Source organism: Denticeps clupeoides, chromosome 18, assembly GCF_900700375.1.
Source record: "Denticeps clupeoides chromosome 18, fDenClu1.1, whole genome shotgun sequence".
Classification (NCBI taxonomy): Eukaryota; Metazoa; Chordata; class Actinopteri; order Clupeiformes; family Denticipitidae; genus Denticeps; species Denticeps clupeoides.
Genome location: NC_041724.1, coordinates 6,370,568 through 6,398,011, shown reverse-complemented (window position 1 = coordinate 6,398,011; position 27,444 = coordinate 6,370,568). Strand labels below are relative to the sequence as shown.

The 27,444-nt window shown below is 43.0% G+C and overlaps 5 protein-coding genes across 9 annotated transcripts; 4 read left to right on the top strand and 1 right to left on the bottom strand.

The window, feature by feature from the left end:
- Positions 1–135: 135 nt before the first annotated feature.
- LOC114767883 (serine/threonine-protein phosphatase 2A catalytic subunit beta isoform-like) lies at positions 136–4,126 on the top strand. Its single transcript, XM_028959745.1, has 7 exons — positions 136–582; positions 1,736–1,945; positions 2,070–2,243; positions 2,403–2,492; positions 2,575–2,736; positions 2,829–2,947; positions 3,428–4,126. The coding sequence occupies exons 1-7, from the start codon at positions 481–483 to the stop codon at positions 3,498–3,500; spliced, it is 930 nt and encodes a 309-aa protein (XP_028815578.1). The 5' UTR covers positions 136–480; the 3' UTR covers positions 3,501–4,126.
- Positions 4,127–5,254: 1,128 nt separating this feature from the next.
- Positions 5,255–11,789, top strand: sfxn1 (sideroflexin 1). The gene is made up of 11 exons (XM_028960151.1): positions 5,255–5,392; positions 7,741–7,910; positions 7,994–8,164; positions 8,254–8,352; positions 8,449–8,524; positions 8,686–8,771; positions 8,864–8,991; positions 9,095–9,144; positions 9,214–9,263; positions 9,363–9,410; positions 9,802–11,789. Exons 2-11 carry the CDS (start codon positions 7,747–7,749, stop codon positions 9,896–9,898), a joined length of 969 nt encoding a protein of 322 aa, XP_028815984.1. The 5' UTR covers positions 5,255–5,392; positions 7,741–7,746; the 3' UTR covers positions 9,899–11,789.
- A 2,852-nt stretch (positions 11,790–14,641) lies between these two features.
- On the top strand, positions 14,642–21,299 carry LOC114768105 (septin-8-A-like). 5 transcript variants are annotated; one of them, XR_003743014.1, is made up of 11 exons: positions 14,780–14,809; positions 16,273–16,387; positions 16,475–16,670; positions 17,280–17,466; positions 17,553–17,714; positions 17,803–17,899; positions 18,118–18,286; positions 18,569–18,701; positions 19,092–19,285; positions 19,686–19,757; positions 20,799–21,299. XR_003743014.1 is itself a non-coding variant. In XM_028960217.1 (10 exons), exons 1-10 carry the CDS (start codon positions 14,780–14,782, stop codon positions 20,851–20,853), a joined length of 1,338 nt encoding a protein of 445 aa, XP_028816050.1. In that variant the 5' UTR covers positions 14,643–14,779; the 3' UTR covers positions 20,854–21,299. The 5 variants fall into 5 exon arrangements, 4 of the variants coding, with proteins under 4 accessions (XP_028816053.1, XP_028816050.1, XP_028816052.1 ...); XM_028960217.1 differs by lacking the exon at positions 19,686–19,757 and having other exon boundaries at positions 14,643–14,809; XM_028960219.1 differs by lacking the exon at positions 20,799–21,299 and having other exon boundaries at positions 19,686–20,285.
- Positions 21,300–21,765: 466 nt separating this feature from the next.
- ccng1 (cyclin G1) lies at positions 21,766–25,205 on the top strand. The gene is made up of 6 exons (XM_028960500.1): positions 21,766–21,927; positions 23,044–23,307; positions 23,406–23,659; positions 23,752–23,827; positions 23,915–24,019; positions 24,301–25,205. Exons 2-6 carry the CDS (start codon positions 23,044–23,046, stop codon positions 24,490–24,492), a joined length of 891 nt encoding a protein of 296 aa, XP_028816333.1. The 5' UTR covers positions 21,766–21,927; the 3' UTR covers positions 24,493–25,205.
- On the bottom strand, positions 25,136–26,849 carry nudcd2 (NudC domain containing 2). The gene is made up of 4 exons (XM_028960501.1): positions 26,606–26,849; positions 26,454–26,502; positions 26,208–26,359; positions 25,136–25,511 (listed from the first exon to the last, which is right to left on the bottom strand). Exons 1-4 carry the CDS (start codon positions 26,792–26,794, stop codon positions 25,428–25,430), a joined length of 474 nt encoding a protein of 157 aa, XP_028816334.1. The 5' UTR covers positions 26,795–26,849; the 3' UTR covers positions 25,136–25,427.
- Positions 26,850–27,444: the final 595 nt, after the last annotated feature.

The following is a 27,444-nucleotide window of genomic DNA, read 5'->3' as shown; positions in this document are numbered from 1 at the left end:
AATATTGATTTACCTAAGCCGAATTTCCTTATATTACTGAAATAATGACATAATGTGCCTAAATGAAGAGACTACGTTGTTCTATTGTTTTTATTGTCCTGTGCAACGTGCGCCTCTCGTCGGCAGGTGGCAGCAGAGCCCCCCCTGCAGGAGGCGGGCGGCGGCGCCGCCGCTGCTGCTGCTGCTGACGCAGGTCTGCATGACCGTCGTCACGCTCCCCGCTTCTACTGCCCGGATCCGCTGTTACTTCCACAGCCGACGAGCGGAGCTTCAGACTCGCCGTTTCCACTGGCCGGCCGTTCACTTTGCCATGTGACGCCGCCAGTAATCGGCGTTTTTACCGCGTGATTTTTTTCCCTCTTCTCTCGCGTCATGATTGATTTCGCAATTTGCAAACGTGCGACGAAAGTCGATATTGATCACTAGCCTTTATTAACACAGAGTAAATATTGACACAGCCAAGCAGAACTTTCACAAGGCATGGATGAGAAGGCTTTCGCCAAAGAGCTGGATCAGTGGATCGAGCAGCTGAACGAGTGCAAGCAGCTGTCCGAAAACCAAGTGAAGGTCCTGTGTGAGAAGGTAACTTCTTTATTTCTTTGGTCGTCTTTTACAAGCGCACAACAAGACGCAACGTCGCCACTGCGCGCCCCGCGGCCTTCGTCGCGTCGACAGTCTCTCGCTTTGGAACCTCGGGCCGGCCGGATCCCGTGATGGCGGTGCAGGCGGCTCTTCTGATTGGCTGTCGCCTCCGCCTCGAAGGCGCCGATTGGCTGTCGGGTCGCGAGTTCAGTCAGCAACTGAAGCGCGCCCCCGCGTGCCAGGACCCCGTTATTATGTGGCGACGTTTATGTTTACATTGGGGATACGCGACATTTAAACTTTATTCAGAAAAACAAAAGTTTTTATTACTCACGTGAATTTCACCACGATGGATGCAATAAAAACGCGACACACTAACTTTAAAGGGCATTTGTAGATTAAGGATTAGCACCAATAAGAGCACAAAGGACAAAGAAAAATATACATTATGTCGAGTATTAAATATTTCTGAACAATTATAATAGTGAAGTGATTGTCATTGTGAATCACTGCAGCGCAGCACATGGTGACACAACGAAATGGGTCCTCTGCTTTTAACCATCACCCTTGGTGAGCAGTGGGCAGCCATGACAGGCGCCGGGGAGCAGCTTGTGATGACGGTGCTTTGCTCAGTGGCACCCTTGCAATTTGGGATTCGAACCCGCAGCCCGCTTCCTTACCCGCTAGGCCACCACTGCCACGATTATGACATAATTGTGTTAAATAACAGCAACATGATAATCAAGATATGATACAAATTGATATAACAAGAATTAAGAACTTTTCATTTATTACATATAATTAATATATTGCATATGTCAAGAAGGAGGTTTCTGGGCTCTAATATTAAATTGAAATAGAGTTGCTCTTTAATTAGTGTCTTATGAAATACAATTCTTCGACATGGTTATATATACATTTCCTGCCAGTCTCCTGCACAGGGGTTTATTGATCTAGTTAATACTTTAGCTCAGTGTCCTGAAACACATGATTAGATGCTTGATGTGCCTTCTGTATTGAGATTACAGAAGAATGTTTGGAAAATGCTTGAATTCATGTATAGTTTAGTTTGGAAAATAAAAAAAAGTATCCTGGTACCAGTTTACCATAAAGCTTTTGAACGTTTGCATTGTCCAACAATCCGTTCTTGCAGGCTAAAGAGATTCTAACGAAGGAGTCCAACGTCCAGGAGGTGCGGTGTCCAGTCACGGTGTGTGGAGATGTCCACGGTCAGTTTCACGACCTCATGGAGCTGTTTAAGATTGGTGGTAAATCGCCAGACACCAACTACCTGTTCATGGGAGACTACGTAGACCGGGGCTACTACTCTGTGGAGACGGTCTCACTTCTGGTGTCTCTCAAGGTGATGATGGTGTTAAAAATGGTTGTGTCCTTTATTGGAATGCGCATTAGACCTTTGAGACGAGTAATATACGCTGTAGACACAATTGTCAGCAAAGTGAAACCTGCTATTCTGCCCCCTGCAGGTCCGGTACCCGGAGCGAATCACAATCCTTCGGGGAAATCATGAAAGTCGACAGATCACACAAGTGTACGGGTTTTATGACGAGTGCTTAAGGAAATATGGAAATGCGAACGTCTGGAAATATTTCACGGATCTGTTCGATTATCTGCCCTTGACCGCCTTGGTTGACACACAGGTACGAGATTTGAAGCTGGATTGTGTATTAAAAACACTGTGTCACATTCTCCAGGGACTTGTCAAGAACCCCTGTGTGTCTACTGTGTCTACTGGAAAGGAATGAATGGTGACGAATATCAAAATCAATTAAAATGTGTATTTACTGGTTTATCTATAGATTTTCTGTCTCCACGGAGGACTGTCCCCTTCAATAGATACACTGGATCACATCCGAGCCCTGGATCGTATACAGGAAGTTCCTCATGAGGTACCTTTTTGCACCCAGGTACTACTACTGCCAGGTGTCCTTCATGAGCATGACTCTATTAACGCGTCCGTGTTGTTCCTAGGGTCCCATGTGTGACCTTCTGTGGTCTGACCCCGATGATCGTGGAGGCTGGGGAATATCGCCTCGTGGCGCAGGTTACACCTTTGGACAGGACATCTCTGAAACCTTCAACCATGCCAACTGCCTCACTCTCGTCTCTAGAGCTCACCAGCTTGTCATGGAGGTGAGAGCTTAAGTCATGCCAATATTTGCGCAGAAAGCAGTAAATATGCAACTGCTGGCCACCATTGCAATGGCGTTATGTGTAATAAACAGGGTTACAACTGGTGCCATGAGCGAAATGTGGTGACAATCTTCAGTGCACCGAATTACTGCTACCGATGCGGAAACCAGGCAGCCATTATGGAGCTGGACGACACGCTTAAGTATTCCTTGTATGCTGTTTTTTTATTCTTCAGTGAAAAAGGCTCCATTTTTGGGCAATGGCTTTTATGTCTACCTGATTTATATAGTTTGTGTTGTAGATGTGAATAATAGTGCAAAATTACTTAATTTCTAGCTCATACGATTGAGGAAAAAATATAATTGGAAATGAGTTATAATATTTTTGTAATAGTGCACTTTTTAGTGTTCTTATTATTTTTGTTATTGGCATTTTTTGTAGTATTTGTAGTGTAGTATTTTTTTCTCAGTGTTGTTTCATAAGAACATTGGATCACATTATATGCTGACATGTGAAATTCATCCTTTGAGGCTCAATAGTGATAAATATTCTGTTGAATCCATTCATTGGGCTAATCACAACATGCTTCATTGCCAAATTCACTGAATCCAGCCCAAGATCCAAGAGTTAATTTAAAAAGAGAGTGACAAAATAGATGCCTCTGTGATTGGTGCTTTCCCGATGTCCACAGCCTGCAGTTTGACCCCGCGCCTCGGCGAGGCGAGCCTCATGTGACCCGGCGAACTCCTGACTATTTCCTCTGAGATGGGAATGCCTGAAGTATTTGCCATCAATGCACTTGAATTTCCCGGGGCAAGTCTGCTACTATTATTATTTTACAACTATTCCCATGGACCAGAGTGCGTGCCATGTTCATTTCACATCTGCAAAAGCCAACATGCGAGACGACCACTGCGTTCCAGCTGCACTTTGCATGATCAGGCCATCGAATCTTATTCCAATAAGCTCATTTCCCATCGAGAGGAAGATTTTTCTTTCTTTTAATGTTTTCCTGCACATTTTTGCTGTGCTTTTAGATGAATGTTTATGCCTGAGTAATGTTGAACTTTGTGCTAAGTTGCGTTCGTCATGCATATGGCTTTAATTCTGAGAGCATAAACTGTTTTTTTTATCAATTTTTTTGTAGATCGAAGGAGGGGACCACGTTCAGTCACGTTTCATTGGCACTTTATGAGTTGTAATTGTGACTACTGAATGTGGCTTTATGTTTAACTAATGCTGCAGCTTTGATTCCCTCTTTTGCTTTACTTTCAGTTAAGATGTGTAGATAATCAATGACCTGAAAGGTCCGAATGGCGTCATTATTTCTAAGACTGTTTTAGAGGCTAATGGCTTTGAGTAATCAATAAAGTTTACATTACGTCTGAAAGATTGAATGTGTGGATTTTATGTGACTTGTATATTGTGGTGTGCCTCAGTCTAAAAAAAAAAATGCTAAAATTTCGCCTTGTCTTCAGACGGAAAATATTCAACATTTGAAGCAGAAGGTTATATTTTCGTGCACGTGGCAGCAGCAAGAATCATGGATTATGAATGCTATTTCAGCTATTATAAAAAAAAACAGGTCGCATTCATTTGCAGCTCTTTTTCCTGGCTAGTTTGCATTTTTTTCCTACATTTTGGGAACCCAGGAAAACAGCATTAAACCCTTGCCGTAGTAATTTAACTTATGTAATTATTAATAACAGCAGCTATGCTTAATAATTAGCATAATAAGAAACTGAAGCGTAATAATTAACCACCGGCTTTAACTGGCATCCAGATACTCAGAAAATGGCCTGGTAGGTGCCAATGTGGTTCAGTTGTAGACCGTACTTCCTGGACTTCCGACTAAAAGCCCAGCCAAACTCCAGTCTGTACATCAGGCCCTGCTGCCTCAAGGTGACGTCTGAAAATGTCCTTATCTCAACTTTATCAAACCCGATGCTTTGACTCTATTTAAATCATTCTCTGAACACAGAACTGTACTGTGTCAGGCTCAGTTCAATTTCTTTTAATGAGTACCGGCCTCAGGAGATCTCTTACAGCTGTTTGGTCCACAGGGTTCTAGAATATATAATTTTTATTGACAGTTTACTTTGTCACATATAGACAAAACATGCCAACACATAAGCAGATAGACATTTTCAACCAACGTTCAGCAATTGCAAATTAAATGTTTTCATGTATTGGCGTGATGTATTTGCAATAAAATATTTGTAATTTCTTTAAAAAAGTAGCGACACGCTGCCTACTCCGATCGTTATGGGACTGGAAACGTGAAGTTGTCCTTGCTGATGCGCCACAAAAATGTGCACACTCTAGAATAAAAGTCGTAACAAGCGCACGAACACGCTCGGTTCGCGGTTGAACCAAGGACGAGCGCCTCTCCGCTTTCCTGTGAACACGCCCGTTGTTTCTTCATCGAGTCGCCATCTGCGAGTTTTCAACGTTTCGTTGTCGATTCGTACCCTACGGACATGTTCCGTTGAGACTTTTATTTTGAAACCAAGTCTCTCTCTAGGCGGAAGTAACCTTATCGTGCTGAAAGACGGTGGATTCACGTCTGCCTCTTAAAAAAACCGCTGTCTGGCGACCCAGCCTCATCATTTTTTTTTGCGCTGCCGAGATTGGGACGGAGCGGAAGCGTAGCGATGTGAGTAAAAAAAACAAAAAAAACAATTACGTCCCGTCCCCCCACGGCGTCCGTTCGTTCATTTTGATCCGCGGGTTGACGTCCTCCTCTCCGTCTGTGGATGTGGCGAGCAGCGGCGAACGCGCACAGCTGGGGCCGCGGCTGGGCTGGACGGACGTTTACGCTTTTTTTTTTTATACACGTCTGCTTCAAAATATTAATAATAATAATAATAATAATAAACGAGCGTTGTCGGAGAATGGAGGATGCTTCCGTGCCATAATTCTCCGTGTCATTTGAAAATGAAAGCGCACGTGACTGGAAATGCCGCGTCTCTGTCATACGGATCTATAACTCAAAACGTGTGACTCGTGTGAGCACATTGTCTTTTGGTTAATCTGCAGCCATACATGGCACAGGCAGGGTGAAAATTAGTAAGGAAGGAGGGGGGGATGGTGCAGATACGTTCAAAGTTCGTTTTAAAGGTTGTCACTGATTTGATTTCCCACTCTTCTATCCTCAGTGTCAGAGCCAAAGAATGAATCAATGAATGCATGAATGGTGTAAAATGGTGCAGTAGATGCGGTTGTTGTAAAACACTAAAGCAGGCGGATGCAGGGCCGGCAGATTGTAGGGGGGAGACCCTTCGTGTGGACAATCAGGACCTTCATTGAATTGGAAGAGACTGAAGTGTTTCCTGCAGCCATGTTCGGTTGCGTTTCAGGACGCTGAAGCTAGGCTGCTGTGCATGGCAGTTGCATTTTTCCACCTGACATATCGATTCCTTTTGCTTGGTTCAAATTGACGTACGGGTTTCCAGCTCTCTCTTCTTCCCCGGCAGACTGAACGAAACCAGTTCGTATTGCTTTTGCATGAGGCTCGAGGGAACTACAGTCCCACCACCCCACCCCCTTCATTCCTTTACAGCCCAGTGGCTTACAGCCTCCTGAATGGTGGCGACCTGACTGAACAAACTGTCTTTGTTTTACACTCTCGGGGTGTACAGCACCGACCGTCTTATGCCGGGCACAAATGGCAAGGCCAGAGCTGTGTGTGCTGGAGGGGGTTAATGTATAGTCTATACCAGGCTCACTCATGCAAGAGAGATCTATGGTGCAATTGGCTGAGGGGGCGTGGGGGGGGGCGTGTCCAAAGTGAGTTACAGGGTGCCGTTTCAAGTTCATGCTGAACAGGCAGTTTTCTTTTTCTGAAGCGCCGAGGTCAGTGTTCGCTCTTCGCGGTCATGAGGTCAGCCGGTGTCTATGGTGGACTCCTGCATTTCACTGATTAAAATATCGTTAGTGAGCGGGTGGATTCTGAACAGTGACTGTTACCATCGTACCACATCTCTACCCACTAGTTAACATGCAAAAGCTTAATTCTGGGTTCTTTAATACTGATATGTCGTATTATTAGTTTTTTTAGAAGTGCCATACAGGCCACAGTTTCCAAAATGAAGGTCAAGAATCTTGTGTTCCATTTTATCTCACTATGCCAAAATGAATAAATCATGTTCATTAATTTTTGTAATTATAAAACATAAATATATGTATGCGTGTGTGTGTATATCCCTTATCCAGAGCGACTTACAGTCAGTAGTTACAGGGACAGTCCTCCTGGAGCAATTTAGGGTTAAGTGTCTTGCTCAGGGAAACAATGGTAGTTGGAGGGATTTGAACCTGGGTCTTCTGGTTCATAGGCAAGTGTGTTACCCACTAGGCTACTACCGCCCTATACATAACTCCTCAAGTGTTCATTCATAGTTTTGATGCCTTCAGTGAGAATCTACCAATGTAAATGGTCATGAAAATTAAGAAAACCATTGAATTAGAAGGTGTGTCCAAACTTTTGATCTGTACTGTGTGTGTGTGTGTGTCTGTGTATATATATATACACACACACACACACACACGTATATATATACAGTGGGTGTGGAAAGTATTCGGACCCCCATACATTTTCTAAAATTATTTTCATTTCAGTTTAATTTTTCATGATTCAGACCTCATGATTCTCATTTCCTCTGACATGCATTGTGAATTGTGAGGTCTTATATAGACAGGGGTCTGGCTTTCCTGATCAAGTCAGATCAGTATAATCAAACACAGCTGGACTCAAATGAAGGTGTAGAACCATCTCAAGGACGATCAGAAGAAATGGACAATGGATTTTAGCAAATGGCTGCAATACAACAAAGAGTGGGGGTCTGAATATTTTTCGTACCCACTGTATATATATTCTTCAAGATTCATTTATATCCACATATAAAAGAGAGCTACCGTAGCAAAACAAGTAACCATGATTTTAATTTGGTGATACAATTTCCCCGTGTGCAAGTTTGTAACGGTATCGAACACCCTCCTTCTCAGAGAACGATGGCAGCAGAACTTTCCACGTCCATAAACATCAAAGAGCCGCGGTGGGACCAGGGGACGTTTCTGGGAAGAGCCAAACACTTCTTCACTGTGACGGACCCCCGAAACATCCTTCTCAGCAACGAACAACTGGAAAAAGCCCATCAAATCATTCATGACTACAAGCAAGTCTTCATTTTACACTTTTTCTTTAACCAATAAGATCTGCGCGAGATAACAACGGCGACCGATTTCCTCTCGTTTCCAGACAGGGGATTGTCTCTCCTGGTCTAACCGAGGATGAGCTGTGGAGGGCCAAGTATGTTTTTGACTCTGCATTTCATCCAGACACCGGGGAGAAGATGATTCTGATTGGTCGAATGTCTGCTCAGGTGCCCATGAACATGACGATCACTGGCTGCATGATGACTTTCTACAAGTGAGTTAAAACCGACATTATCTGAATCCGATTGAAATTGTCGTGGTTTTCAGTTGATTTATTTAAGGTTCATTTTTACTTTTCACCAGGACAACTCCAGCAGTCGTCTTCTGGCAGTGGATCAACCAGTCGTTCAACGCAATAGTAAACTACACCAACCGCAGTGGGGACGCACCCATTACAGTTAAGTAAGTGGAGATGTTCTCTTGCCACTGTTATTGTACAATTGTTATTATGTCTTGTATTAGGGTCTGGATAATTCAATCTTTTTGTCCCCTTCACAGCCAGCTGGGTACAGCCTATGTGTCGGCCACCACAGGGGCGGTCGTCACTGCTTTAGGACTTAATGCTCTTTCCAAGGTGAAATGGTCATGTAACTGATTACAAATCAAGTTTTAAGTTTTATTATTATTTTTTTTATTGTCACAAATCAAATGTAATTATAGAAGAAAGTGGCGATTTTAATTATTTTACTGTTAGAAAGGCTGAGGATGCTGAGAAATCTCTCTTTTCCTTCCCAGCATATCTCTCCGCTCATAGGACGCTTTGTGCCTTTCGCTGCTGTTGCCGCTGCTAACTGTATCAACATTCCCCTCATGAGGCAGCGGTAAGATTACATTTTGGCTCCGCCCCTCTGCCGATGTCGAACTTTATCAAAGAAATAAACTTTTTTTTTGCTACTTGTTTCGGTTAATGCAGCGAACTGAAACACGGCATTCCGGTCACAGACGAGAATGACAACAGGTTAGGGGAGTCGACGAATGCTGCCCAGCAGGCTATTACGCAAGTGGTGATCTCGCGAATTCTCATGGCAGCTCCCGGGATGGGTGGGTTTTGTCTTCTTTCTTTTTTTTATCCTGTCTGTGCTAATTTATGTACACCCCATCTAGCAGCTTCTTTAGTTTTCTAATTCCAGTTTTTATTTCTCAGCCATTCCACCCTTCCTAATGAACAGTCTGGAGAAGAAAGCATTCCTGAAGGTTTGTTTAGATCAGCATTTATTAATAACTAATTATCTAATAATAATAAAAAAACACAACCTTTTTCAGAGATTCCCGTGGATGAATGCGCCTATTCAGGTTGGCCTGGTCGGAATTTGGTGAGTGACTGGGAATGAATTGTTTTATGACGTTAGACTAAGAACCTCATTAACACTAGATTCATTAGGTTTATCTGATTTTTTTTTTTTTTTTTGCAGTTTGGTGTTTGCGACCCCACTGTGCTGTGCACTGTTTCCACAAAAGAGGTTGGTAGACAAACATTTCAAACTAAACGTGTTTGAAAGCTCATAAAGTAATACCAATAAGTTTAGGTTTCCACTATATTAAGGTAAAAGTGATTGTTTTTGTCATTATAATACGCAGAAAGCACAGAACACTGCACAAAATGGTTCGGCATTCGAACCCCTCTTTCAAATTGTAACAATTACCAGGAAACATTAGAAATACTAAAAACATCGTAACTGACTAGTCTTAAGAGTGTAATATCACATAATTTATTGTTAGTGCAGCTGAAAACAACAACCTCTTGACTTTATCACACACGTGTTTTCAAATGAGGAAAACCACTCAGTTACATTTGTTTGAAATATAACGCAAATCATTTCGAATCATTTTTTTTTCCGCGTGTGCTCTTAGCTCGATGTCCATAAGCCGCCTGGAGCCAGCGCTGCAGGAGAAAATTCGGGCCAGTCACCCCGGCGTGGAGCGGGTCTACTTCAACAAAGGACTCTGAGAGTCCCCTGAATCCTACATGCCAAAGTTAAGTTTCTTTCATCGTGCCATTCGTTTTTTTTTTCCTAGATTTTATCGATACAGAGCGTTGCCATTGCCGACTCAGACAAGATTTATTTGTGCCTGTTGATTTTTTTTTTTTTAGAAAAAAGCGTAGCAGGGTCTGTTCTAGTTTAAGGAATAACATGGAGGTAACTGATGTAGGCGTTTGTATTGTCAAGCTGTGTTTTGTTGGAGGTTTTTTGTAATTATTATTACTTAATAATAAGTGTGTTTTTTCAGTCATGTGCCACTCAGTGAAGAACAAATCGGCAGATTTGATATTCTCTCTGTCTTGTTTTCTCTGTATCTGTGTCTAATGCATTGCAGTAATCAGTATTCTCTTCCATCAACCAGAGGAAAGCTGCTTAGAATGGAATATAACCAAAACTCAGAACCATAAAAAAAGATATGTAATGTTCCTTTTGCCAAATGGAAATGACTCACGTTTTATGTGCAATTTTATGTTTAATAAATTTATTTCTGTTATTGGGGGGGAAATGCAGGGGAAAAAAGTACACTTGAAAACAGCTTGTGGTCGGATAATTGCAATATTCTGGTGCTGTATGAAATCTGTAAAGAGTTATGTGTGTGCGCATATATATATATATATATATAAAAAAACATTTTTAGGATTTATTCTGCTTGCCAACCATGCATGAACAACCTACAGTATTCCTTATGGTTGGTTAAGGAGAAAGCTACTATACGGGGTCATATTTTAATGTCTGTATGTAACTGCCGAATCACAAAGTCCAGGCAAACATGAGCGATAACACAACTTCCACCCCTGTGTTCTTTCATGTTTATTTGTTGCTGTACATGCAGCACACAGTGCCGGGATAGCGGGGTTAAGGACAGACTTTTCCTAAAACCCTGAACAGAATACAAATGTGAAGAATACTATGTAAAAATCTGTGTTTTCCTCTAACAAACAGATTCAAATAGTCCTATCCCACACACCCTAACGGCCGTGTTAGGCGTGGTGATTTGTCACATTTTGCGTGTGTGGTTGCAACATGCATCAATGTCCGGGAGAGCAACAGAAAAACAGCGTGCACCCGATACACAGCCCATGCGCTAGTAAAATCTGTACAGCACGCGGCAGCCGGGAACAACAGAGCATCGCCGTTAATGCGACGGAGCTCTTCAGATCAAAAAGGGCTGTATGTGGACCGCTGAAATCCACTGCAGACCCCTCTTCTTATACAAACGATGACTTCAGGTAAAACGTTTCACGGCCTCCTGCTGTCAGTGAACGCATGCAGGATCTCAGGTGATGCTGATGAAACCAGCGTGTCCCCCTACTGACACCTGATATTTAGGAGACGCCGACCTCGCATACGAAATGCAGCCAGTGCACACTGGCGTACAAAGCATCAGAGTTAGGGAATAAAGAACGAACTGTTGTTTATTTCCTTTTTTTTCTCGCATATAGTCCCTCTTGTGACTGAAAAAATTGGCAAAAGGTTGACAAATGCACATGAATCTGTGTTTCCATTCACTCTTGTTATGTGAACAAATAAAAACCACTTTTATTTTATTGCTTCTCACAAGTCCAGATGAAAGAGCACAACTCTCCCATTCTTTAACACTGTAAGCCGCAAAGAAACACCTGATGCTGACTGTATTAGTCTTTCATTTAATTAAGTCATAATTGATATGGATATGAAACACACTGTTCAGTAGTGCAAAATGTCTCTGCCAACATATCGAATCTGCTCAAAAAGTCTACTGATGACGGACGGTTTACGGTTGGATATTTTATTTTAAAAAGCTGTATTCTCGTTATACTGTTGATATGACGTGGTGTGTAGAAGAACTGGATGAAATAAATATTTCTCAGACATGGATTTTGGCTGCGTTGTGTCTTTTTGTTGCTTCTCAGAAGTGACCTCAGATGTTGTTCGAAAACACATTGTTAAAGTCACTTGAAGGTGAAGTTGAGCTGTCATTTCAGCTTCATACAGTGCATCCAGAAAGTATTCACAGCACTTCACTTTTTCCACATTTTGTTATGTTAGAGCCTTATACCTGAATTAATTTCCACAGAAACACCCATAATGACAACATGAAATTAGTTTACTTGAAATTTGGCAAGTTTATTACAAAAAAAAAAAAAAGAAGTATTCACAGCCTTTGCTCAATACTTCGTTAATGCACCATAGGCAGCAATTACAGCCTCAAGTCAAGCCCGCAACATTGGAGTAACAATAGACAACCAACTCTCCTTCTCCACTCACATCAGCAATCTTTCCCGCTCATGTAGTTTCCTTCTCTACAATATCTGACAAATCCGTCCTTATCTGTCAAGACAGGCCACCGAACTACTGGTTCAGTCCTTAGTAATCTCACGACTGGACTACTGCAACTCCCTTCTAGCTGGTTTACCTCTATGTACCATCCGACCTCTACAACTCATACAAAATGCAGCAGCACGACTGATCTTCAACCTTCCCAAATTCTCCCACACCGCCCCTCTGCTACGTTCCCTCCACTGGCTCCCAGTAGCTGCACGCATCAGGTTCAAACTACTGATGCTGGCCTACAAAGCCAAACATGGAGTAGCACCATCCTACCTCACAGCCCTTATTACACCTCGCACTACACCTCGTATACTCCGAGCCTCCAGTACTGCTCGCCTGGTCCCTCCATCTCTGAAGGTAAAAGGAAGACGCTCATCTAGACTCTTCTCTGTCTTGGCCCCTCGGTGGTGGAATGAACTTCCCCTCGAGGTCAGAACAGCTCAGTCACTGAGCACCTTCAAACGCCTTAAATGTAAATGTAAGTTAATATGATGCCACAAGCTTGGTACACCTACCCTTGGCCAGTTTCGCCCAGTCAAGGACATTTGTAGAAAAACCACTCCTTTGAGATCTGCGGCTGTGTGCTGTAATGAAAAAATTATAATGTTTCCTATGCTTGCAGGATTTTATTAAGAGGATGACGGGAAAATTGCTGTGTTTCTTCTATGTACGTACAATGGTGTGTTTTGAATCCATTTGTGCTTTTGAAGCTCTGCGAGCTGGCCACAGAATGAGCTATAAATACATGAGTGCACCTTAGTGGCCAAAGTCATGAGCTATAAATGCATGTGTGCACCTTAGTCTGACACAGTTTTTATGATGCGCAGCAGAGGCTCTCAATAAACCTTTTTCTCACCGGGTTAGGTTATTGGAATTTTTATTTTCCACAACATTGCTGATAGATGAACCATCGCCCCAGTATGACTTCAAAAGCGCTCTGGAGCAGGTTTTTATCCAGGATGTGTCTGTACATTGCTGCAGTCCTCTTTCCCTCTATCCTGACTAGTTTTCCAGTTTCTGCAGCTGAAAACATCCCCACAGCATAATTCTGCCACCACCATGCTTCACTCTAGGGATGGTATTGGCCTGGTGATGAGCGTTGCCTGGTTTCCTCCAAATTTGGTGTGGGATTCACACCAAAGAGTTCAATCTTCATCTCATCAGGCAAGAGAAATTTTGTTACTCATTTTTGTCTGAGTCTCCTTCAGGTGCCTTTTACTAAGGAGTGGCTTCCATCTGGTCACTCTACCATACAGGCCTGATTGGTGGTTTTGAACTTCTTCCACTTTTGAACGCTGGAGGATAAGCTTCCCCAGATGTGTGCCTCATGACAATTCCTTTGAATTCATCGTTGGTTTGTCTCTGACATGAACTGTCAACTGTGGGACCTTATATAGACGGGGGTGTGGCATTCCAAATCACGTCCAATCAACTGTTTTTTCCACAGGTGGATTCCAATTAAACTACAGAAACATCTCGACAGTGATCAGGGGAACATGAGGCACCTGAGCTCAATTTTGAGTTTTATGACTTTTACATCTGATTAGGGAGTCAGAAGTTTTCCTAGATTCAAGACCCATCCATCCATGAAATGCTGTTTCATACAGACCCACCATAGTTCGAGTACAAAAGACAGATAGAACAAGATAGATGTATAAGATATAAGATTACACATTATATGAATTTAAGGGAGATTGCACTGAAACTAAATTTAAGCCTGTAAACGTAAACACTATGAAAAAGCTGTACACTAAACCGGATATCATAGTGGACACTCAAGGTGGGTGATTAGTGATATATCTATAAATATTTACATTTATTGATATATTTATATAAATATATAGAAATACAGTACAGGCCAAAAGTCTGGACACACCTTCTCATTCAATGTGTTTTCTTTATTTTCATGACCATTTACGTTGGTAGATTCTCACTGAAGGCATCAAAACTATGAATGAACACATGTGGAGTTATGTACTTAACAAAAAAAGGTGAAATAACTGAAAACATGTTTTATATTCTAGTTTCTTTGTTCTGATTACTGCTTTGCACACGCTTGGCATTCTCTCGATGAGCTTCAAGAGGTCGTCACCTGAAATGCTTTTCCAACAGTCTTGAAGGAGTTCCCAGAGGTGTTTAGCACTTGTTGTCCCCTTTGCGTCCACTCTGCGGTCCAGCTCACCCCAAACCATCTGGATTGGGTTCAGGTCCGGTGACTGTGGAGACCAGGTCTCCACTTTTTGTTAAGTACATAACTCCACACGTGTTCATTCATAGTTTTGATGCCTTCAGTGAGAATCAGGTCATGAAAATGTGTATATGTTTTAGATGTTGCTGCTCGTGCCGACGTGGGGCGGGCGGGCGCGCGCGCGCGCGCTCCCGTCTCAGCACGTGCGCGCGCTCGAGGGTTCCTGGCCGCGCGGAGGGGGGAGTCTCCACGCCGGAGCCATATTGAAGAGTCCGATCGGCGGCGAGCAGAGGCCGCAGCGGCAGCAGATCGCGCGTCTCCGCGGGGACCGGGGCACCCACACGTCGCCATGGCAGCCGCGGACGGTGACGTGTCCACCGTGAGTGAACCGTGCAGGGAAGCGTCGCCTTCGTGCGCGAGTCTGCGGCGGCAGTCCGAGATTAGGGGACATTAGCCGGATTAGGTGGAGGTGGAGGTGGGCTGCAGGGCTGCGGAACGCGGCAGGTTCACCGCACCAGGCCCGTTGATTTAATTTTGTTCATTTTGTTCATGTTCAAGGATGATATTTTCGCGTCAGGGGGCGGGGCAGGTTTGACTGAAGAACGCAGTTGGGAATTTCACCCAACCTGTTCTCTGCTCCCTGGACTCCTCATTTCATCTGTGTGTCTGTACGCCGCATGAGCCAGGTGATGTGAATATCATCGATCATCTCCTTACCCAGGATACATTTAGGCAGCAAGCGATCATTTTGTCCTTGAAGCGTGAGGAGCATGAGGATTGGAGTGTCTTTCTTGGGCGAGGGCCAGATAGAGATGTCTAGGTGTCTTGGGTCGCGATATCGACAAAAACTGAGAACTTGTGGGGCGTGAGGCATCTGCGGGACGATCCACGAGGCTTCCGCCTCCTCACCATTAATCTGCACCGAGATTGTAAATTGCTTTATGTATGCCATCAAATCATTTTTCTGTCATTGGGTTACTCACCATAGTCTTATGGAATTACATTAACACACCCATCACGGGTTCTGCAGAGCTGTGGAACCAAGCTGATGAAAGTCGTACTAAGCTCTAGCCTAATTATTAGCTATTATTGATGTTTCGTGTTAAAAAACCTTTTAGATTAGGCTAATGTGGGCCTGCATAGTAAATCTGAGGTACTTGTAGTAAGTGATGCTGCTGGCTGCAGGGCTCAGTTTAAGGCCCTGTGAAATTAGCCCGAGATAAAGGCTCCTTTGTGCACGATTTTCTGCCTGAGAGACCCTGGGCTGGGGGGGTCTGGACCCGTCCTCAAGTCCCCCTATGAAAACGGTTGTGTGTCTGTTTCCTTCAGCTGTGTATTAACTGAATTGACCTGGCTGACGATTTTAATGATTTTTACATCAAATGTTGCCTTGTCCCCACGCGTAGCGACGTCATTTACTTTATTAAATCAGTAAACGCTACAGGTCTAATGCACGGACATATAGAACCCCTCAATGTCTTTTATATCCTCATAATAACCAATAGTTACCCAGTTAAAGATTTGAGTTTGAATTGTGAAATAACTGAAAATGTCAATATTTATCGTGTCAGAATAAACGATCACGGTTATAGTAAGCATTAATATCAATAATTAATTGCAATTAACTTTGACTAATGAATTGACTGACAGCCCTATTAAGTATATTCAGTAGGTATGTCAAGGTAGTTTTTATGTGTTTTGGCAAATTTTTTTTTGACAGTCGTGAGCTGAACTCCTTGCATAATTAGGCACAGTTTTCATCTGTTTATTTCTGTAAATGGAGACCACTCCAAGGTGAACGTCTGCGAGATTTGTGCTTCACTCGCTGTTTGCTCTGCTCAGAGTGAAGGGAAGAGGAGCCTCAGCCTCGGTGGCCATGTTGGCTTCGACAGCCTTCCGGACCAGTTGGTGGGTAAGTCGGTGACGCAGGGCTTCAGCTTCAACATTCTGTGCGTGGGTGAGTGTCGACTTGCGGTAAACGGGTTTGACTTAAATCAGTGGCCGAGTTGTCGTCGATGGGCTGTGATGCACGTGCTCGTTGCAGGCGAAACGGGTATCGGAAAGTCGACGCTGATGAACACGCTCTTCAACACGACGTTCGAGAACGAGGAGGCCTGTCACTTCCAGGAGGATGTGCATCTGCGCCCGAGGACGTACGAACTGCAGGAGAGCAACGTGCAGCTGAAGTTAACTGTCGTAGACACGGTTGGATTTGGGGACCAGATCAACAAAGATGAGAGGTAATGGCCTGTGCTGCCGCGCCGGTGGTCTTTCGGCAGAAGAATTTATGGGATTCCTTCTGGCGATTAGTTGGGTCTTTGTGCTTAGGCTTTCAAGAGAAAGAAACTGGAGGCTGGAGAAGATGAGTGTCTGAACTGCTGGACGTCTTTCAACTGGGCAGATCCACAAACTGTTGATCCTTTTATTACAGTCTGTTTGAAATGTTCGTGCCAACGTAGCTTGTGCCTCATGTTTAGAAATTAGGACGCGGCTCTGTAGAACCCATAATGAACCTTCACGGATTCAGCTGGAAATTGCAGGATATGAAGCTGTCAACCAGACAATCGTGGTCTCACTCCTTCGAGGTTGTGTGTTCGAATCCCGGGCCGTGTGTGGAGTTTGCCTGCTCTACCCGTGTTGGTGTGGGTTTGTTCCGGGTTCTCCAGTTTCCTCCTGCCGCCCCAAAGGCCCGCACGCTACGTGGATTGGGATGCGTAGGCTGTCGGCCAGGCTTAGAAGAGTGAAAGAAATATGAGATTTTTGTATTACTTGTTAAGTGAGAGTACTGATTTTAGGGAAACAGTCTCCTGGTTAATGAGGTTCGACATTTTTCCCCCACTGTCACGCAGCTTTAAACCCATTGTTGACTATATTGACACTCAGTTCGAAAATTACCTCCAAGAAGAGCTGAAAATCAAGCGATCCCTCTTCAACTACCACGATACCAGGATCCACGTCTGTCTTTACTTCATCGCACCCACGGGCCACTCGCTCAAGTCTCTAGACCTGGTTACCATGAAGAAGCTGGACAGTAAGGTAGATTAAAATATCCGCATTAATTAGAACCGATGTTTCCGTAAATGCAGCTAACTTTGTTAATGCTACTTCTGTACCTCACACAGGTGAACATTGTTCCCATCATTGCGAAGGCAGACACGATTTCTAAAAACGAGCTCCACAAATTCAAGATAAAGATCATGAGTGAACTGGTCAGCAATGGCGTCCAAATCTACCATTTCCCCACGGACGATGACACCATCACTGGAATCAACTCATCGATGAACGTGAGTTTTGGGAATGAAAGGAGAGCCGCTGTCCCGTTCATCTTCATGCTTGGGGAATGGCAGTAGTGACCCCGTGGCTGTTCTGCAGGCCCATATCCCTTTTGCCGTGGTGGGCAGCAGTGAGGAAGTGAAAGTCGGCAACAAGACGGTGAGGGCCAGGCTGTATCCGTGGGGAGTTGTGCAGGGTAAGCGGTATTTTACACATCAGCATTCTGCGACCGTATACCTTATCTGTTAAAAACGTTGCGCTGCAGCATGGTCAGAGATCGATTTTTTTTTTTCATCATGCAAGATTAAACCTCAACCTCTCAACAATTGCTAAAGTCCTTATTCTCACAACTCCAGCCCCTTTAACTGGAGAGCACTGAACTATATGATGCTTTTCTTTTTGTTTTCCGCGAAGTGGAAAACGAGAACCACTGCGACTTTGTCCGTCTCAGAGAGATGATGTTTCGGGTGAACATGGAGGACCTGCGGGAGCAGACCCACGCCAGGCACTACGAGCTCTATCGCCGCTGTAAACTGGAAGAGATGGGCTTCAAGGACACTGACCCCGACAGCGAGCCTTTCAGGTATCGCCTGGGAGGTAGTAGCCTAGTGGGTAACACACTCGCCTATGAACCAGAAGACCCGGGTTTGAATCCCACTTACTACCATTGTGTCCCTGAGCAAGACACTTAACCCTGAGTTGCTCCAGGGAGACTGTCCCTGTAACTACTGATTGTAAGTCACTCTGGATAAGGGCGTCTGATAAATGCTGTTAATGTAAATGTAAAACCACTGCAAACAGATCACATGGGGACAGGCATGTCACTTGTGTCAAGAGTCCTCAGTGCTCTCCACGTGGGCTTCAGTCTGCAGGAGACCTATGAGGCCAAGAGGAAGGAGTTTCTCATCGACCTGCAGCATAAGGAGGAGGAGATGAGGCAGATGTTCGTGAACAGGGTGAAGGAGACTGAGGCGGAGCTGAAAGAAAAGGAAAAAGAGGTGAGAAGAGGCTGGGCCACTTTATTATTAGTGAATACTGAGTATTATTAGACGAATACTGAGAAAAAGTAAGAAACACAGCTTTCAAATTTTGTTTGAATCTTTAAAAAATAATAATATACTAATAATGCATGGACGTACTTAGTATCTTTTTCCGTCTAACAATGTCAAAGTTATGTTTTATCCATGGCACAATATATAGCAATATATGCACAAATAATTTAGGATTGAGGACTGATTTTGAGAAAATTATTAGTATTGAAAATTATTGATTTGAAATGGCTTGTTAATATGGATTTTCATAGCAAACTCTTTCAAACAAGGTATTTCAGCATGTTTGTGGATGAAGAAAAGTTCTTGGTGACGCTGTTTGTGCTTGTCGGTGATCAGCTGCACGACAAGTTTGAGCAGCTGAAGAGGCTGCACCAGGAGGAGAAGAGGAACCTGGAGGAGAAAAGGAGGGAGCTGGAAGAAGACATGAACTCCTTCAACCGCAGGAAGGTGGCGGCCGAGATGCTACAGCAGGGCCAGTCACTCCAGAGCTCGGCTCAGCTGTCAATCAAGAAGGACAAAGACAAAAAGAAGTGAGTGTTTTACATCTATTTCTCTCTGACTGTCCTCTGCCTTTTTCTCTGTCTGTGTATCTGCCACCTTGATTTTCACTATTTTCTCAGCATCATTTTGAGTTTTTATTTGTGTCGAGAAGGGCAGGACAGAACTAATAATGTAGCTGCACAGCTCCTTGCAGCCACCACCTGGTGTGACATGATATGGAGACAGATTGAGAGAGACCTGTGGCCTCCCAGGGCCAGCGGGGGATGCTGGGATCTGTCTGATGCTCATATCGCCGCCTGCTGGGAGGCCTGCCTGCTGTAGCACATGGGTTCTGTCCTGCCCCGCCCTTGTTCATCATGGGATGAAAATGAGTTCATTTTCTTAAAAATGGCCACCACCAATACGTGATTTTTTTTTTTTTGCTTTCAGTTGACTTTTGTAGGAGAGCGAGCAGGAGCATCAACGGATTTGTTTTGCATCTCCATGGAAACACGTGTGCATGTACGTGTGTGTATGTTTGTGTGACTGCATTCAAGCCACTGTCTGCAGACAGTCCAGAGAGCTGGTATTCTCAGGTTAACAGGAACAATGAGACATAATGAGATGTTCGAATGCGCTAATGATTAATAAGAAAACAATCATTAATTATCATAAACTGTTTTAATGCATAGACAGGTGGGTTTAGTACAGGGAGTGTACATAACAGGACCAGAGCTGCTAATGGGTACGGAGGTGATCCGGGGATGTTATTTTTACTGGACAAATTTGTATTTTTCAGTACAAATGCACAGAATGTTAGCCTTTAAAACAGTAGTACAAAGCAAAGGTAATTTGCAGGCAATAAACAAGCTTGCATTAGGGCAATTGCTAACAATAATTTAAACAGGGCAAAAATGCCCTGAATGTTATGTGATTAGTGACTGATACATTCTGGAAGTAGGTAGAGGAATAGGTTTGTTTTCACGCATAATAATAAACCTCCTGTGCCCTTTTTATGATAAAAAATAAACCGGTTGTAATGATAATGAATCATCGTTTGCATTTTTGTTTTCTTTTGGTTTATACATGATCAATCATTCATCGCTTCACTGCTCTTCATATACACTGACATTGTGTCTTGGCTTCGCATGTTTACTGGACAATAATCTGCTGGAACATGATTAGAATTGTTGGTGCCCGCAACAGTAAAACTTCATGGAGAAAAAAAAAAAAAAAGTAAGCTTTAGGTTGGACTAAATTGTGAGCAATGTTAAGAATGATTCTGGAATATTATATAATACAGCAAGACTGTAGTCATGTACGTATTCATATTTCCTGGTGAAATGAATTAATGAGCTCTCAGAATGTTAATATGAATTATTTTGGTCTTAAAACCAGAGAACAGATTTGATGCATAATGGAGAAAATGCACAAATGTATACTATATAGTATATTATATAATAGATTTTTATATGCTATATATTTGCTAGGGCACCAAAAATTCTTGAAAAGGTTTAACTGTGTGCTGAGTGAAAAAAAATGTCCCATTTTCTTCTCTTGTAGCTTCTTTACTCTCCCCTCAGCGTGTTCCTTATCGGGAGGAAGGAGTTTAAAATAGAAGATGTAATCCAGGGAAAAGGATTATGGTCTGATCAAAGAAACAAATCTCTCTCTTTTTTTTAAAAATAATCCTTCAGATAAAAGATAACTACCTTTTAAATTTTTTTATTGTTTGAGCAAAATTGCATTTCTGTAAACATCTGTAACCTTCCAATTCTGTTCCTTAATGACCATCACCAAAGTGCAGACATTCTTCTGTTGGAGGGGCTCCAGGAACTGGGTGGCCCTGTTTTTACTGGATTTGACCGTAATTCTTAGCTATTATCTCTCCTGTGTTACGACCCTGGCTAGTGAAAAATCGGACCCTACTGTGAAGCCACACGGTGCTGCATTTGAGTTTACTGGTACTTTCCAGAAAGCACTGTAAATATTCATTTGATCAAGAAATGATGTGTCAGTTAAAAAAATTTTATTTGTCCTGAATAAAGTCTTCCTTGACCTGCATGGTTTTATGTTTTAAATGTAAATTACAGTACTATACACTTTCATCACTTACAGTTATGTCCTTATATTACTACGCAAATGGTATTTATTTTAAAGATACAAAATACGAGGTGTATTTTTTTTTATATTGTAGAAGCTTAATTAATGAATTTTCATTACGTTTATATTATTATATTACTTTTAAATAAAGATGAAGCTCACAAAATGTCCTTCCAAACCATGATGACAACGGAGGGTACATGCCCCGACATAGGACCGTATTCGACAATGTTGGAAGAACGACCCGCCTACTTTTCAGCCGCAAGCCCCTCCTCCAAGTCTTTTCTTTCCGTGGAGGGCAGGCCCCATTTTGACTGACCGTCCTGCAACCAACCACAGCCTGACGGACTGAGACGTCACTTCCCTGCTGACCAATAGGAAGTCTTACTCTTTTGGTCATGGTCGGGCTCGTATTTAACGCCCAAGATCTCACTGCCCGGTCTCCTGACGCCAAGGGTTAGGGGTGTGCAGGGTCGGGTATTCTGAAAAAAAAAATTGCGTTTGCTTTAAACGAGGGGGCATATTTGCACATGTCTTTTTTTCTTTTTATTTAAGTAGAAAATTTTTGAAACTAAATTTTATCGGCAAGGTAAGTTGTTGATCGAGCGTTTTGGTTTGTAGTTGTAAGGCTTGTTTCGGGTTAATTAGTGGACGATTAAAAGTGAAATCACGCAGGATTGTTCGCTGAGCTGCGTTTGAATCGTATATGAAGCACGCGAGATACCGGTTTCGTGACTCCTGTTTCATCGATAACATAATCCGGGCCTAGTCTGTATTAGTTATGTTAGTTAACCATAAAGTAATCGTAAGATCGCAGAAAACGCTGCCTTTCGTTCATTTAAGTCGTTTGTACGATTTTATTATTATTATTATTATTATAATTATTATTATTTAAGAAAACCTGTGACCGTGTTGACTGGTTCGTCCGAGTCGGACGTGTCCAGGCATGTTTAAACGGAGGACCGGGGCCGGAAAGCCAGGCGGATAGAAGCAGTCAAAACCACCGAAATAAATATTCAGCAACTCCTCTAGACCGTATTACGTACAACTTTTCTCGACATTTCTTTACAAATAAAAAAAAAAAAAAAAAAAAAAAAAAAAAAAAAAAAAAAAAAAAAAAAAGAACCTTCGAGTGTTCACGTTGGTAACTGCTTATTCGGCTAATGCTAATTCGCTAGCACCTGCTGTTAACTCAGGCGGACCAGACTCCAGGTTGGAAAGGCCATCAAACGATGCACTTTTCTAATTCTTAACCTCTGAAGATGTGCTTTCAGTTGTCACTAAATTTATTCAGCGCTAGCGTGTGGGGAAAATGGAAATCGTCAAGGTGTAGCCGGCTCTTGTCTAGAACGGGTGTGCTCTTGTTTTGTATGTGTTTGTACGCATCTCTGCATTTTTTGCACTTGTTTGTCGTTGTCTTTTGTGTCCTGGTTGAAATATCCAACGTTTCCAGTTACAAGCATCCTACATGATTGTCTAGTTATGTCCTGTTCGTTATTTACTTTTCTCTACTAGAGGTAACCTGTACAGTATTTAAGTTTTAGTTAGTATAGTTTAGTGTGTGTATATTTTTCTTTTTATGGGGGCCTGTGTGAAACATTTCAATACACAGTATACTGTTGTACTGACAATAAACCAATCTTGAATGTATTTGGTTGTGGATTTTGTTCCTGTAGCCCATTCTAAATGTGTTTGCGCCCATCAGATGATCGACACGGTGCCAGGACCAGAAGCCTCAGCGTTTGCGGTGCAGTTGAAAGCCCTTCTGGACCAGGAGGTCCGGTACCAGCCCAAGTTAACGGGCTTGAGGCTCATTGAGTCCGCAAATGACAACGGGCTCAGAATGACTGTTAAGCTTCGGGAGATTGAGGTGAAGGACCTCCTGTCCTTGACTCGATTTTTTGGGTTCAGCGCTGAAACCTTCTCCCTTACGGTCAACCTGCTGGATCGCTTCCTTGCAGTCATGAAGGTATTTTTGTGCCAGAAGAAATACTGTTCTTATCGATTTAGTAAGGAAATGCAGTGCATGCTTTACCTTTTCTTAATTTTTTTTTTTTGTGTGTTAAGATTCAACCAAAACACCTGTCCTGCGTGGGACTCTGTTGCTTCTACATTGCGGTGAAGTCGTTAGAGGAGGCCAGGAACGTTCCTCTGGCCAACGACCTGATCAGGATCAGCCAAAATCGCTTCACAGTATCTGACATGATTAGGATGGAGAAGATCATTCTGGAAAAGCTGTACTGGAAGCTGAAGGGTCCAACTGCCCTTCACTTCCTCCGACTGTTTTACGCGTTCGTCACGGAGCGTGTGAGTGATCGCAGGTGAGTACATGCCATCCTCCACGCTTTTAACAAATTGCACGGTTCTAGTTTTCATGTTTTCGTACATGGATTTTGTCATTTCCCTTTAACAGTCAGGCGTTAAACCTGGACCGACTTGAGGCTCAGCTGAAGGCGTGCCACTGCTGCTTTGCTTTTTCAAAAGTCAAGGTGAGAAGCCTGTACCTGCACTGCTGAACTTCTGGGGAGTGACATTTGGGACGTTTTAGTCTTTAACCGTGGTGGTTCTCTCCGCAGCCTTCACTTCTTGCCTTGGCATTGCTGGCCCTGGAGATACAGGAGCAGGCTGAAGACAGACAACCCTTAATTGACGCTGTACAGGACATCCAGCTGCGTTTGAGTGTGAGAACTTTTTCTTTTTAATCCTTATTAAAGGTGTGTTTGCGCACTCGAAGCAAGAATGGGGGGGGAGAGTTTATATTACGCCGGCTCAGGGTGTACCAGAACATTGTCCGCCACAGAGAAAATGTGAACTAGTACACACTGTACCTTTTATTATCTGGGGGGGGGATATTTAAAAAAAAAATAAAATAAATATATATATATATATATATATATATATATATATATATATATATATATATATATATATATATATATATATAAATAAAATGTTTTTGCAGGTCAAAGATGGAGACTTGGTGTGTGTCAGGGAGCTTGTAGTCAAGTGCCTGAGTGAATATTCTACTGCCAAGTGCTCAAGACAGAACAGCCAAAGGCTTCGCTGGATAATTTCAGGAAGGACCGCCCGACAGCTGAAGCACAGCTACTACAAGATTGCACATCTGCCAACTATCCCAGAAGCGGCCAGTTAATCCTGACTAACCATGTGTCTTTCTCTTTGTCGTTTTAATTTTCTCCTTCATTTTTAACTTTTTTTTTTTTTTTTGGTAATTTGTTTTTATTTTTGATTCATAAATCCATTAATCTCACTCCAGGAGTGGAAGAAGAGTGAGCGAGAAGGATTTAGCGATTCTCTAATCTGTTTTGAAGTAAAGCTATTTATTTTCTGACACAAACTCAAGGATGGGATTTGCATGCATGTGTACAGTATGCTCTACTGAATCGGTGCTGTTGTTGCGCTGGTTTTTGTTTAAAGCAATGAAGTATAGAACCACCTAGGTCCTCAGTCCACTATGTGGAAGAGGAGGGAGCAGGGTTTTGAGAATTTTTTTTTTTTTTTTTTAATGAATAACTACAATCAGGCCCAAAACCCTTAACTTCCACCCTAGGTTGCCGATCTGATTAAATGCACACTCCTACCCAAGGTGACTTAAAAAAAAAAAAAGTTTTTTTTTTTTTTTTTTTCCTTGCTGGATAACATACGTTAATTAAACACTACTTTCTGTTACTAAAAACGATTTGTGAAGTCCAGTGACACATTAGCTTGGGGAACTGAATAATCACTTTGTGGTGAATTCTTCCCGTGTTAAGTGGTAATGTAGGACTTAAGCATAGTGTTTTCAGCAGGAAAGACTATGTTTTATGATATTTACTTGCACCTTTCAATAAAATGTTATTGAAATGACATTTGTACTCTGTGAATTAATTTGAAAGATTGTATAAAGCTGTACAAAATGTAAACAAATAGTCCCCTCAAATACCAAATAGATTCAAGGCAACTGAAAAGTTATCTGTTCCCAGACAGAAGCTTGAATTAGCAAATATCAACAATTGAAAGGATTTCTTCCTTTCATCAAATCCTTGGAACCATGGAGCTTAGTCCAGTGCCTGGCGTTTCGATGTAGTTTTAGCGTTGAAGATTTGAGAAGTCTGGCCCTCCGCCGGCAAAATTTCCAGAGATTTCTGCTCCGCTGAAGTCAAACCCAGGATTCTGTGGGAGATCCAGCACAACAAAAACGTATTTAGTGAAAATGTTGGTCATGCAATCAAGATTTAAAATGTTCTTAGTACATAAGGCAAGCTGGGTAATATACATACTTTAATATAACCCTTATAATACTGTTCATTAAATACATTATAAATAATTATATTAAATAATTATATTTTTCTTGTCAGTAAAATATAATTAGTCATGACTTTAAAAGGGTTGCTGAAAGTAATTTTGGATCCTTTTGAGTTATTTTGTGAAACTCCCCGACTGTCATGAAATTGTTCATGAAGCAACTTCTAACTCAACGGTCCAGGGCTTGATCATTCGGACCTCTCTCCATCTCACCTGAAAGTTTCCAACCCTGGTGGTCCGCTATGCAAACCCCTGGCCGCTGGATGTGCGTTGGCGTGGAATAAGTGAAAGTGAAGTGATTGTTCTTGTGAAACACTGCAGCACAGCACACAGTGGTGCACACAATCACCCTTTAGTGAGCAGTGGGAAGCCATGACAGGCGCCCGGGGAGCAGTGTGTGGGGACGGTGCTTTGCTCAGTGGCACCTTGGCAGATTGGGATTCGAACCGCCAACCCATAATTGAAATGTCATTTAATAACTAGTCCAAGGAACTGGACAGTAACAATAAAACCAACGTGCTCTGCCGATCCTGGACGGCAGTTTCAGAACTGCGAGATATTCACCTCCCTCTGGAACCTCTCCAGCGTGAGCTTCCTCTGCATTTGATCCTGGACCCATGGGTCAGCACTGTACTGGCCGTCCAGCAGCGAGCCCCAGCAGTTCCCAGCCTCACGGTTGGCCTTCATCAGTACAATACGAATCAGACACTTGTCCTCTGAAGGAATAGCAACACATTCGTGCATTACATCCCCGGCATTGGAAGTGTCCAGTGTGAAGTGAAGAAAAAGTTAAACGATCTTGAGTAATACCCAGCGTCCAGGTAGCTTCATCCTCCACAGTTGTACCAAATAATTTTCCCTAGAAGCAAAACCAGAACAACACAATTGTTACGTATAAACTACATCTCACACATGACACATATGGGCAGGTGAATAGGGATTATTTTGTTAAACGTTCCGACCTTAAATACTTGCTGTCCCCGCACGACCAGCTCCACCCGCCGGCTTCCCAGTTCACACTTCACCTCCTTTGCCGAGGTCCCCGGGGGAACGTTGACTTCGATGGAGACCTCCTCCATAGTCTGGTACCAGGAGCCCCACGGGGTTTTGCAGGGGACGACCCCGCTCCTCTCCTCAAAGTGGACCGACATGCCAAACGCTCACGAAGTCGTCATGCCGCGTCCCCACCGCCGCCCGCACTCGTCGTTCGCCAGCAGTGCGCATGCGCGGGGCTGCTTCTGCTTCTTCGGCGTGGCCGGACGACACTAGCGTTTACCGCCACCTGGCGTTCTGGAGAACACATTACACCGTGCTCCGTTTAATTCGTGAATTAATTCACGTGTATAAATACGGTCTCTGCCTATACCGTAAGCACAGAGGGCATAATACAAAATGAGACGAGTGAAGGACTGAATATCGGTATTTTTCACTCCTGAGGCACCTCTGGTAACCAGATTGAAAAATTAGGGGAGGCATTGTGTGACATCTTATGAAGAAGACAAGAAGGAATGGCACGTTGAACAACATCTTCGCAGCTCAGATGTCTGTGTTTATTTATAACCTGTCTGTTGAGAAATGGGAAGATGAAACTTGGAGCGCGGTTACATAAAGCACATCGTAGTGAATGATTCGTTTTGTGGGCTGTTCGTGTCCAGTGGTTTGAGTTGTAACAACGCAGGAACTGGCCGTGGCTATGAAAAGACATCCAGACTTATCTGCCACTTATAGGCCTGTGTCCCGACGTTTGGTGGCAGGTCAGAAGTGTGAGGATTTCGTCTAATCCCCTAACTCGATTACTGTA

Bases quoted from the DNA above. Each gene is read 5' to 3' on its own strand.
- LOC114767883 (XM_028959745.1), top strand. From the start codon at position 481: ATGGATGAGAAGGCTTTCGCCAAAGAGCTGGATCAGTGGATCGAGCAG. The intron at 1,946-2,069 runs GTGATGATGGTG...TGCCCCCTGCAG, and splicing joins CACTTCTGGTGTCTCTCAAG to GTCCGGTACCCGGAGCGAAT. The intron at 2,948-3,427 runs GTATGCTGTTTT...CGATGTCCACAG, and splicing joins GACACGCTTAAGTATTCCTT to CCTGCAGTTTGACCCCGCGC.
- sfxn1 (XM_028960151.1), top strand. From the start codon at position 7,747: ATGGCAGCAGAACTTTCCACGTCCATAAACATCAAAGAGCCGCGGTGG. The intron at 8,353-8,448 runs GTAAGTGGAGAT...TCCCCTTCACAG, and splicing joins GACGCACCCATTACAGTTAA to CCAGCTGGGTACAGCCTATG. The intron at 8,772-8,863 runs GTAAGATTACAT...CGGTTAATGCAG, and splicing joins ATTCCCCTCATGAGGCAGCG to CGAACTGAAACACGGCATTC.
- LOC114768105 (XM_028960217.1), top strand. From the start codon at position 14,780: ATGGCAGCCGCGGACGGTGACGTGTCCACC. The intron at 16,388-16,474 runs GTGAGTGTCGAC...TGCTCGTTGCAG, and splicing joins CTTCAACATTCTGTGCGTGG to GCGAAACGGGTATCGGAAAG. The intron at 18,702-19,091 runs GTGAGAAGAGGC...GTCGGTGATCAG, and splicing joins TGAAAGAAAAGGAAAAAGAG to CTGCACGACAAGTTTGAGCA.
- ccng1 (XM_028960500.1), top strand. From the start codon at position 23,044: ATGATCGACACGGTGCCAGGACCAGAAGCCTCAGCGTTTGCGGTGCAG. The intron at 23,660-23,751 runs GTGAGTACATGC...TCCCTTTAACAG, and splicing joins GAGCGTGTGAGTGATCGCAG to TCAGGCGTTAAACCTGGACC. The intron at 24,020-24,300 runs GTGAGAACTTTT...ATGTTTTTGCAG, and splicing joins ACATCCAGCTGCGTTTGAGT to GTCAAAGATGGAGACTTGGT.
- nudcd2 (XM_028960501.1), bottom strand. From the start codon at position 26,794: ATGTCGGTCCACTTTGAGGAGAGGAGCGGGGTCGTCCCCTGCAAAACC. The intron at 26,503-26,605 runs GTCGGAACGTTT...TTTTGCTTCTAG, and splicing joins GGGGACAGCAAGTATTTAAG to GGAAAATTATTTGGTACAAC. The intron at 26,360-26,453 runs GTATTACTCAAG...CTATTCCTTCAG, and splicing joins TGAAGCTACCTGGACGCTGG to AGGACAAGTGTCTGATTCGT.